At 45.0% G+C, this 11,854-nt stretch overlaps 1 protein-coding gene across 1 annotated transcript; it reads right to left on the reverse strand.

Annotated features, from left to right (window-relative positions):
- Positions 1 to 289: 289 nt before the first annotated feature.
- On the reverse strand, positions 290 to 10,173 carry LOC129739593 (battenin-like). Its single transcript, XM_055731072.1, has 5 exons — positions 9,947 to 10,173; positions 9,744 to 9,889; positions 9,518 to 9,676; positions 874 to 1,237; positions 290 to 809 (listed from the first exon to the last, which is right to left on the reverse strand). Exons 1-5 carry the CDS (start codon positions 10,157 to 10,159, stop codon positions 369 to 371), a joined length of 1,323 nt encoding a protein of 440 aa, XP_055587047.1. The 5' UTR covers positions 10,160 to 10,173; the 3' UTR covers positions 290 to 368.
- Positions 10,174 to 11,854: the final 1,681 nt, after the last annotated feature.

An 11,854-nucleotide genomic window follows, 5' to 3' on the forward strand; every position in this document is an offset into this window, starting at 1 on the left:
CAAAAGAATCTCGGTCGTTCTCGTCCAGTCTTGATTTAATAAATATCCAACTGAATTGTGAACGGGTGGAAGTTTTCCTACGGGCCAAACCGGCCAAACAGTTCTTGGAACAGTCAGAGTCGAGCAAATATTGGTCAAAAGAGTTACACTCATTGAATCTACATACCATGCACAAAGTTAGACTGGAACTTGGAATCCGATTACGTTATGAAATCTTGATTTTATTGGACGACTATCTAATTGTTATTGCAGTAGATAATGGAATCTTGGGGCGTATGGTTGATTGTAATTTATTGTCATCGATTCACACAAACGGTTTTACTTTTCTGCTGTAGAAATTGAACTAAGAAAAGTTGGCCTAGTTTGTTTCAGGAACCAAAATTAAGCAGTCGATCGGGCACTGGTAAGTCGCAAATAACATTGTGGGATGGAATGGCGACTACGCCGGCTAGTGCAACACCAAGCGAATCGGACACCGAAGTGACCATCATGGCGTACTCGCGACGCGCTACCGGAATCTCCTGCTGCATCCGGTAGAAGGTATTCACGTAGCCACCGCCACCGAGCAATCCCTCCCACAGGATCAAAACAAACACGATCCAAATGGTGGGCATGTAGGTGTGGATGGCCTCAAAGGTAAAGATGACCACATTCACCAGCTGCAGCACTGCCATAATCCACACGTGTTTGAACTGAACGATGTTGACCGAGGAACGGGATATGAACACCCCGACCTGGTAGAGTACCTGATAAACCCGGTATTGCTCCGCGTGATCCAGCCAAATTCCGGGGAAGTAAATGAACTCGAACTGTTAAAGCGAGAATTGTTGTCATTCACAGAAGTTGAAAAAATCGAGAAATATGAATTCTTACCAAACCCTGGTTGATGAAATATTCGAAAATGTAAACCAGTAACAGAGGTATCATGTAGAAGAACAGTGACGGAATGTAGCGAACCTTTTGACGCCAATTTTCCAAGGGTCTTTCGTTTTCCGGAATCAAATCACGGTCCACTTTGTTGCCATCATCGTTTTCAGCACGATTGCTCATCGAAGGCAAATTCGTGTCCTTATGGCGCAACAGAAGCCAAAACGCTGCAGCTTCTACTGCCGGAACTACCAACATTGTTAGCACCGTTGTTTTAGGGGATAGTTTTAGTGCTCGCAAACCGGTATAGGAAATGGACCCGATTATTCCGGCTCCCCCGGTTCCGGAGGACCACGTAGAGATGACGTATCTGTTAGGAAATAAATGATGTATTATTGAATCGTTCATTTCAACTTACCTGGTTTTACAAATTATCAATTAACGCCGAAAATGCGTGACCTAGTCGTGGTATTTGACCTTCGAGTTCAACTTTTCAACAGACGTTACTCCCCTTACGCAGCTCGGGGATCATAACCACTTCGACTTCCTCAACTTACCTCTTTCTACGGATACCCTATACGCTTCTGGCTTTTCTGAGGACTATGGCTTCCTCTCCCACACTTGGCAATTTTGTCTTTCTCTTACCGCCTTATCACATATGGAATAAGCTGTTCCTCGATAACATAATTATTCAGCTTGAAGTATTCGTCGTACATAGGTCATTTCGTCTCTACCATGTGGGTGCTTTCACCTTCCCTACCACCTTCGGTTCAGTCGAGTAAAGTAGAACTCATCAAACCATCTGCTCTTCACGAGGTTTGGGTTTACCCAACAGTTTTAGTTGGCCTGTCCGTCCATGCTATATACGCGGGTACCAAATTCAAGAGGAAGAGCCCGCAACCCTTAGGGATGGCATAGGCATAGGATTGACCCTTCAAAGGCTCAAGTTAAGACCAGAGCAAGCCGAGAGAGGCATCTGAAGTACACATCCACTGGATAATCAGCTCAAAGGCCGTTTCAGTTAGATTTCAGCCCTCCTACTAAGGCTGCCGACTCTGTCATCGTTTCTATACACATGTTCTATGCGGCGTGTTACATATTTAATAGTCTGTATCGTCATCAGAAGTCAGGAGACGGTGGAATTAAGTTTTGTTGAACGTAAATCTACAACATTAGCAGACACGTTTCAGAACCTGGACTACGAGAATTTGGCAATATCGCCCTGATTATTAATGCTGATTTCTTTGGTTAAATATACTTGGAAAAGGACCTGGGTGATATTCTAGAATCAGTTTCTGTCCCGAGAGTTGTCCTAAGTTCAAGGGTTCAAGTTTACGTTGGACTATTATAATATTCCTCGAAACTACCGGGAACGAGGAGTTAGCTTGCAGTTGGACCCATAGACCCATGTAGCCCTACGATGATCCTACATAAGAATCAACTGACGTTGCCGGTTTTCAGGAGGAAGAGCAGCTCTAAAGTCTACTGAGGAGCGTAAAGCCGATGCCTGATCTGATAGAGAACTGCTGTTTTTGGAGTTTTGTGGCAACCATTGAACCATTAAAAGATCCTAATATTATAAGGACTAAATTGGGTGAAACGTATGTATACAAAAATTACTAGAATTACCCCTTAAAGGGTGATACGATCAAAATTTGGTCAAGGGAAAACGCGTGTAGATCGGTGAAATCGTTTATTTAAAAAATCAAATTAAATTTCTTTTTCAAGTTTAATTAGTATAAAATTTAGGAAAAATATTCAGTTAGGCTTCCGCTTTTCCAAATCCGAATTGCCGGGCCTTACGCTTAACCCCTGCCATCAGATTTTGTACAGCCACCTTGTCCACCTTCTTCGCCGCAGAAAGCCAGTTTGCCTCGAACTGCTGCTCGTCTTTAGCCGTTTTTTGTCTTCTTTAGGTTCCGCTTGACAATAGCCCAGTATTTCTCAATTGGGCGGAGCTCTGGCGTATTGGGAGGGTTCTTGTCCTTGGGAACCACCTGCACGTTGTTGGCGGCGTACCACTCCATGGCCTTTTTACCATAATGGCAAGATGCCAAATCCGGCCAAAACAGTACGGAACAACCGTGTTTCTTCAGGAAAGGCAGCAGACGTTTATTCAAACACTCTTTCACGTAAATTTCTTGGTTGACAGTACCGGAAGCTGTGAAAATGCTGCTTTTCAAGCCACAGGTACAGATGGCTTGCCAAACCAGATATTTCTTCGCGAACTTTGAAAGTTTCATGTGATTGAAAATATCCTTTCCCTTCCTTTTGCCGTATAAAACTCCTGTCCCGGAAGCTGCTTGTAGTCGGCTTTGACGTAGGTTTCGTCGTCCATTACCACGCAGTCAAACTTGGTCAGCATCGTCGTGTACAGCCTCCGGGATCGCGCTTTGGCCGTCGTATTTTGTTTATCATCGCGATTTGGAGTCACTACCTTCTACCACCCAGCTTATTTGCGGCATCTCAGAGAGAGAGATTAGGGTTTTGCTTGAAACTCCCGGCAACTCTCTTTGTCGTCTCAGCAGCTTCGGATTTTTGATTTCCCCCCGATCCAGACTTCCTGGCTGTCGACAAGCGTTCCCCAAACACTTTAATTACATTTGTAACGGTTGATTTGGCATTTTTTAGCGATTTTCGCGATGCGCGAGCAAAATTTTGATACGCTGCTCTTCTTCCTTGGACGGCATTTTGACAACTGAAGAATCCAAAATCAAAATAGGAGCAACATTCTACACACACACCTTAAAAATGAGGGGTGTTCAGGTATTTTCAATGCAAAATTGAAAGAAATACGTCAAGTTGATATTGTCCAAATTTTGACCGTATCACCCTCTAATTTTACTACAGAATGCAAAACTGGCAACCAGGCCAGAAAAGGGAAATAAACTGACAGATGTCTGACGTGGCGTGGCGTGAGAAAAAGAGAGGGAGAAAGAAATACCGAACCGCCACGAGGAGTTTTTTTCGAACGAGTCAGATTCGGTTGGCCAGAGGAAGGAAGACGGTTCCTTTTTGCCGGAGTTGGCTGGAAAATTCGGCGATATTCTTTTGTCTGGGTTGGCCGGAAGACGGTCCCTTGCCAGCCGATGTTTCGTTGATAGGACGGATCTAGTGATTGCTGCGTGCAACGAGTTCCGGATTGTTCGAAAATTGACCGTTGAAATGGTTGGATACAACCAATACCTCCTGGGAACGAACGTGATTTGGGGGGCGTCGTATCACAGAATACTTTTGCTGGAGGTTTACAACGTGGTTGCTCGGAAGACTAAGCTGTTAAAGTTGGTCCACTTGGAAATCGGAGTCAGGAGCGTATAGTGGAGCCAGGTTGCCCTCTTTTGTAATTTTTGTTTGAGTCACTATCCAGCACTGCAAAGGCTCGTAAGAAGATGTGCACCAAGGGGCATGAAAAAATGTGGCCTTTTGGAGGCAGCCGAAATGGTCGACAAGATGCAGTTTGTGCGAAGTACCAACAATGTGCACAAGTACATCAAGCCCTGGGTGCTGAAATTAATAGTGCTTCTGCGGGGTGCCGTCGAGGAACGAACGGAGCTGGTGCGGAAAGCCGAGGCTGCGTAAAAGGACCTGGAGAAAGCAAAATTGGATGCTTCTCAAAAAAAAGGTCGTCATGAAGCCAGATCCACCCCCAAAACCCTAACCTCAACGGGTGCTGTCCAAGGGTGATTCACTTATCGTGGAAGCGAAAGAAGGCACAACGTATGTGGATTTGTTCCGGAAGCTACGCGCAGTTATCTGCACCCTAAAGGCGAACTGCTCTTCGAGCTAAAAAAAGACCCGGCGGTAAAAAGCGCCGACTTCAAAGAGCTTGTTGAAAGGCTATGGAGCGACTATCCGAGCGCTATCGCAGGTCGACGAATCAGTAGCTATAAAATTAGGAAATGCTTACGGTGGAATGCAGATTGCAACGATTCGCCATTCACCAACGGCGGCCAACCCACTACTGAAGGTAGGGAGTATAAGAGGTGGGTGGACAGTAGGGCATTTTAGAACCGCACCCAGGATACCGTAGTAGATGCAACGCTGCTTCAATTGCTGGGATTTTGGTCATCTATCCCGAAGCTGCAACGGACCTGACTGGTCACGAAACTGTCGAAGATGCGGTGAAAAGGGACACTTCGGTCAAAAATTTAAAAAAAAAATCAGCCGAATTCATGCTATGCAAGCAGGCGGATGACAATGTCCATGAAACTTATGGTTTGAACTACCCGGTAATTCAAAAAAAAAAAAAAAATTGGAAATAATCCAGCTAAACCTCAACCATAGGGAGGTTGCACAGCTTCTGTTGGAGCGAACGGTAGGCGAAAAGAAGTGCGTTTTGGCGCTTTTATCAGAACCACACAGAAATCTTTCTGGAAACTGTATTCTTATCTAAGTTTGTGGCATATCGGCAAATTGAAAATCTAATTAGAGAGCAATTATGATAGATATGAAAATTGATAGGTGGAAAGGTCAAAGCTAGAGCGCTTTGGGTAGAAGAAACGAATAGATGGTGAAAATTGTGAGCTTAGGGCATTGTTTCTTATCGACAGCATTAAACTGCATGTGTGATTCTTTACCCGGCATCTGCTGGCTGTTTGTAGTAAGTGACGAAGAAGCCACATTGCTACCCACAATCAGCCCAGATGGGTCGAACACATGAGGTTGCGTCCGACCGGGCAATGTGGCTTCTTCGTCACTTACTACAAACAGCCAGCAGATGCCGGGTAAAGAATCACACATGCAGTTTAATGCTGTCGATAAGAAACAATGCCCTAAGCTCACAATTTTCACCATCTATTCGTTTCTTCTACCCAAAGCGCTCTAGCTTTGACCTTTCCACCTATCAATTTTCATATCTATCATAATTGCTCTCTAATTAGATTTTCAATTTGCCGATATGCCACAAACTTAGATAAGAATATATCCCAGCGGCGATCAAAATAAGATAACGGAAACTGTATTTCGACAGCAGACAGGTCTGGCTTAGCTGCTGTCTACGCCACAGGACGGCACCTGTTTCTGCAGCTGCTACGCTCCACCAAGATGGACGATCGGAGGGTTCAACATAATGTTGGATGAACTCACTCACGAACTGACAGGAAGGGCACTTGTCGATAGATCGGTACTTTCTATCGTTTCTAGATAGTTGTAAAAAGAATCTCCTACCTCAGTCGCTGCTTCCGAATCCTCTCTCCCTGCGACTCGTCGAGCTGCGTCGTGGGTGGGTTTGAACGCCTCCGTAGCTCACAGCGCGCTGTTTTTGCCTCACGACTCCGAAGTTTAGGGTGTCGCCTGTTGCATCAGACGGTATCGTCGAATGGTAAGAGACGCTCACACTCGCAGGGAATGACGGAAAATGGCTACGCCTTTGGATGGCGTTTACGGTTCCGGTCACGTCGCGTGGGGAAGACATGATTGACGCTCAGCAGGTACTTTTACCGGACTTCAAACTGTAAATACAGGGGTCCTGGTGATAGAGGGTACAAAATTACGGCATGGGTTAAGTCGGATACTTTGATGGCATTCAGAGCCTTGGGTTACCAGGAAGATCTCTACACACGCACATGGAACAAGTGATAATACTTCGGCGCTTTACTTGCCGTAGTATTTGTTCAGAGTTGCGACGAAGAATGACCCTATTCCCAAAGGTTTCTGATTCGCATACCCGATCGTTGACCTTTCATAGTCCTTTATCCCTTCTTCCGGGTTTTCCCTCAACAGCTCAGCATCCATTTTCTGCTGCAATATCCAGGACCTCAGAAGCATATCTGCCATCTGTTGAAGCGTACCAACATTTCCGGGCGTTCTTTCGGGGTTCAAAGGCAGGTCCGCTTCACTCTAAACTAAATCGCCAGCACTTTCTTGACATTCACACTTACGCGACGAATCTTGACAATCTTGGTTAGAAACTTCCCCATGGTTTTATATTTAATCTGAGTACGAAGCAGTGCAAGAGATATAAGCCGTCATCCTTTGGCCACGTGTCGAAAACGTATTTCAATCGCGTGCTGAATAGTCTATCGTTGCTGCATGTATACATAAGCGCATATGAACAACAGCACGAGTCAGTTACTACAGGTTCCAAAAATAAATTCGCGTGACGAAAAGTAAGTCTCGGTTACTGCACGTTGGTTCAAATTGATGTCGCGGTAGAGTCGGTAGTGAAGTGCAAATTACGTTCATTGTGAAGATTCGAACAGCTTCCGAAGTGCACGTATAACTTCGTCCAAGTAGGGGCATCAGGTATTCGGCAACAGATCCCATTGTGAGCCAGCAACGAGGCTATGCAGAAACACGTCAGAGAAGTCATCTAAGGTAAGCCCGCTAAATTAGTCTCTCATATACCATCTTCTTGATTTAGTCGACAGATGAGGCGGTGGAAGAGATCTACCGCAAACTGAAACACGTTTGCAAAATCGAGAAGACTTATCCCTCGCACGAAGTGTAACCTGTAGATGACGCTTTTTATACCGGTTGTCTTGTACGGGCACGAAACGTGGATATTGATCGAGGAGGACGTGCACACAATCGGATTGTTTGAGCAATGAGTGTTTGCTCAATTTTTTGAGGCGTGCAGAAGAACGGAGTGTGGAGGCGAAGGATGAACCACGAGCTTGCGCGACTCTACGACGACCCAGTATCCAGAAGGTAGCTAAGGCAGGACGGATACGCTGACATGTTGCGAGAATGCCGAATGATTGTCCCGCAAAAAAGGTGTTCGCTGCCAATCCGGTAGGAACGAGACGAGTAGGGACGCAACGAGCGAGGTGGTTAGACCAAATGGAGCGTGATCTGGCTTATGTGGAATGCCCGAGAAGTTGGAGACCAGAGTGAATTGGACCATGTGAATTGAGGGAGTATTGTTCATTAGGTTATGTCGTGAGACGGAACATCATGTAAATAAATGAATATAGCCATCTTCCTCATGCTAGCCGGAGCAATACGAATTGAACTGTCAGGTGACTGTCAATACTCATCGAGGAGACCTTAAAACCCGTCCTCTTTTTTAAGACCTCTAAGACAGCAGATATCAAAGTCAACTTCGAAAGCCCTTTCGGAAGCGTAAGCGATTATCTGCGAAGAGATGTCAAAAAGATTTGTTGAGCGGCTCTTGACTAGAATCCATCTCCAGACCCAAAAGCACGTGGCGACCACCGGCCTGAGGCTGGGTCATTCGGCCGAAAGTCATGAGGCCGAAAGCCATTCGGCCGAAGGTCATTTAGCCGATGGAGGTTAGGCCGAATGGGTTATCTGGCTGAATAGGCCACTAGGCCGAATGGGTTATTTGGCCGACGGTTAACCAGCCGAATGCTGTTAGGCCGAAAGGACGCAAGGCCGAAAGGATGTTAGGCCGAATGGTCACTAGGCCGAATGATCATTCGGCCGAAAGGTTATGAGGCCGAATGGTTATTAGGCCGAATGGTTATCAGGCCGAATGGTCGTTAGGCCGAATGGTCATTTGGCCGAATGGTCATTAGGCCGAATGGTCGTTAGGCCGAATGGTCATTTGACCGAATGGTCATTAGGCCGAATGGTCATTGGGCCGAATGGTCATAAGGCCGAACGATCATTTGGCCGAATAGTCATTGGGCCAAATGGTCATTGGGCCGAATGGTCACTAGGCAAAACGGTCGTTAGGCCGAATGTATGCCATGCCGATAAGACATATCAACGCTTGTTTGCATGTTGGGGTAAATGGCAGTTAGGCCGAATCTGCCTACAGACCATGGCTGTTAGGCCGAATGGACAATAGGTCAAATGTTCGTACGGCCGAATGGTCATCAGGTCGAATGGTTGTAGGACCGCATGGACGATAGGCCGAATGATCGCAAAGCCGAATGGTCGAATACGGCCTTGCATCCATTCGACCTGATGACTATTCGGCCCATTGACCATTCGGCCTTATGAACATTCAGTCTATCGCCCATTCAGCCAAACTACTATTCGCCCCAAAATGCAAACAAGCGTTAATATGTCTTATCGGCCTGGCATTCATTCGGCCTCACGATCATTCGGCCTAACGACCTTTCGGCCTAACGAGCTTTCGGCCTAACGAGCTTTCGGCCTAACGATCTTTCGGCCTTGCGACTTTTCGGCCTTGCGCCCATTCGGCCTTACGACCATTCGGCCTAATGACCATTCGGCCTAGTGACCATTCGGCCTTATGGCCATTCGGCCTTACGACCATTCGGCCTTACGACCATTCGGCCTTACGACCATTCGGCCTAGCGACCATTCGGCCTATCGTCCATTCGGCCTGATGACCATTCGGCCTTATAATATTCGGCCAAATAACCTTCGGCCTAATGTCCCATTCGGCCTATTGTCCTATTCGGCCGAACATCCTTCTGCCTTTTAACCCATTCGGCCTAGCGATTTTCGGCCTAACATCTTTCGGCCTATCGGCCTTCGGCAATGTCCGGGCCCCCACCGGCCTATGCGCCGAATTACGAACTGTGACCAATAATCTGGCTCCGGAACGTCATAAGTTGAGATCTTGACTTTTTCCATGACATTTTGGAAGCAGAAGTTCAGTTTTCCCAACTCAACGGACACATTCAAGGCAGTCTGTCAGCAAACTGTCACTAGTCGTTTTCCGTTCAGTAGTGTTTTCATTGTTCATCAACAGAAGTTTCAATACCATACCAACCTGTGAAAGTAGCTGGCATACGCCAGAAACGTTGCCTCTCCGAGTCCCGAAGAAAAAGACGTACACATCACTCCCAAAAATATCATCCAATCAACGGTTGCCAGTGCTACCAGCAAAAATCCTGCAGCGGCCAGCAGAACAGCCAGGAAAACTCGGGCACTGCAATTAGAGATAAAATTCTTTTATTATATTCATCTGATTGAAAAAAAAAACACAAAAAACTCACTGCTTCCACAGGGGAAAGAAAGAAGCAATGAGCTTGATGGTGAGACCCGGAAGTACGTCTGCTAGTAATATTGCTCCAGTGGAAATTTTGTTACACGGTCTTCTTTCGAAGGGCCCTTCCGAATCGAAATCCGTCAAGCCTGAAATCTAAGCATGGGATCTAATTTTTCACAGTCTCCAAATCCAATGATGTAAGAAACTCACCGATACGCTGCGCCCGGTCTCGTGATCATCGAGATCCCGCAAAATATCGTGGGCAGCCGTCAGCATCACCACGTAGCCGTAATTGTTGCAGAGGCCCAGAATCCAGTAGGCGACCAAATCTCGCCAGCGACCACGATCCGGAATGTCATCGGAACCGGAAGTTTGGCCATCTTCGTTCGGCATCGAATTGGATACGCTGTACTTTGACTTCATCTCATCACCGGCCCTTGCTCACTGACGACTGAATCGATTGAAGATTTCTTTCTACTTATTCATCCTAGGAGGGGAGCTGATTGGCGATGTTATCGGTAGCGCTGTTTGCAATCTAAAACACAGATAAATACAAATATGTTTAAAGGTCATCAATTGGTTTGGAGATGAAATTTCCCGGTTCATTGATAGGTTGCTGACAAAGATAATGTAGTGAGAAATCCCGAGCGAGCGTATTGGAGAAGAATTTCGAGAACAAATGACAGTTTTAGGGCTCGTCTCGAACTTCTGAATCAATGCACTGAATTCTGTTCAATTTTTTAATAAAGGATTTAAAATGTGAAAATATTGTGAAATTATTTAATTTTAATTCATTCTATTCTTTCAATATTGTTTTTCATTGGAATCTATCATCCCTATAATGGCGCTCGATAAAGACGTTAAATGTCACACCAAAATCCTTGCCTTTATGATTTCTCGGGGAGGAACAGTTTCCGACATATGTTCCCTTGATTGTTCGTCACGTGTGATATCGTTTGCATCAGGACCCGTCTCCAGGCCAGACTGAGTGAATAACATCGTACCTCCTGACTGGAGCGGTACGAATTTAAATGACTTCATCAGCCTCGAGGCGAAACGTTATACATACTTTATTTTTTTGTGCCGCACTTGGCCCAGAAGTATGAGGAGCATTACACGGGAAATGATTCCCAGTTCATTTTTCCCTGCAACGCGTTCGTTTCCAGTAGTGAGCTTTTTCCTCTGATATTTTCGAGTGAAGTCAAATGCCCGAAAGCGATTACTACTGGGTTAAGTTTTTCTCTCGCTTTTTTAAGCTCTTTGGTTGAATGGAATGAAAGTCAATGAAAAAAGGGCAGGAATGTAGAACAAAACTGAGTATTCTTATGCTCTAACACGGGCACAGGGTACGCCGTTAAAAAATGTGAAACTTCTATAATGCTAGAATTATTTTGCAACCTGACTTCTATTTTTTTTTTAATCTTAGATCAGTACTAAGACAAGGTTTTGTTTAGCCGATACGTTTAAAAAAAATGATTTTTTTAAATGTTTCATTTTTTGGTCCATCGACAATGAAGACATTACATTTTGAATATTAAAAAAACCAACTTGTAAAAAAAACCCTCTGGCAAACATTTCATCGTTCCTGGACTTTTATTTTGCCTTTTTTTTGGGGGCGGGAAAAAAAGTTGCAACAACAACGCCGTCGCGAGACCGGAAGAAATGCAGACGGTTAGAAATTTCTCCACACATGGTTTCGAGTGGATTTTTTTTACTTGCTGTGTCCTGTATCCGTTGTTGACTCAGGTGAATTGCACTTTTCAGTATGTTGCTACTGAACTCTGAGGTTGGTGCTGCAGCTCTTTATGTTTTTTGCAGTTAAAGTTGTAAAAATATAGAATCCCCTGACTTTAACGTATACAGACATTATTTTGCTGAATGCTTTAAATATGTCACTTGAAACTTACCTGAAAATATTTGAAATTGAATACACACAGTAAACGAAAATAACTGAACTCGGTAATTTTTTTTACCGAAATCCTAACATGTTGAACTTGGTAATCCATACGGTAATTTTTTTCTTGGTAGAGAAATGACAGCTCTCAAATATACGGACCTTTTTTGGTGAAAATGTACCGAAACTCGGCTGAAATTATCTGTCAAAAAATTGACAGTAGT

This window comes from Uranotaenia lowii, chromosome 1, assembly GCF_029784155.1.
Source record: "Uranotaenia lowii strain MFRU-FL chromosome 1, ASM2978415v1, whole genome shotgun sequence".
Taxonomy (NCBI): Eukaryota; Metazoa; Arthropoda; class Insecta; order Diptera; family Culicidae; genus Uranotaenia; species Uranotaenia lowii.

Coding starts and splice junctions, on each gene's coding strand:
- LOC129739593 (XM_055731072.1), bottom strand. CDS start 10,159: ATGAAGTCAAAGTACAGCGTATCCAATTCGATGCCGAACGAAGATGGC. Junction 9,677..9,743: donor TTCTTTCCCCTGTGGAAGCA/GTGAGTTTTTTG, acceptor CTCTAATTGCAG/TGCCCGAGTTTTCCTGGCTG. Junction 1,238..9,517: donor TATGCCAGCTACTTTCACAG/GTTGGTATGGTA, acceptor ATTTCCTAACAG/ATACGTCATCTCTACGTGGT.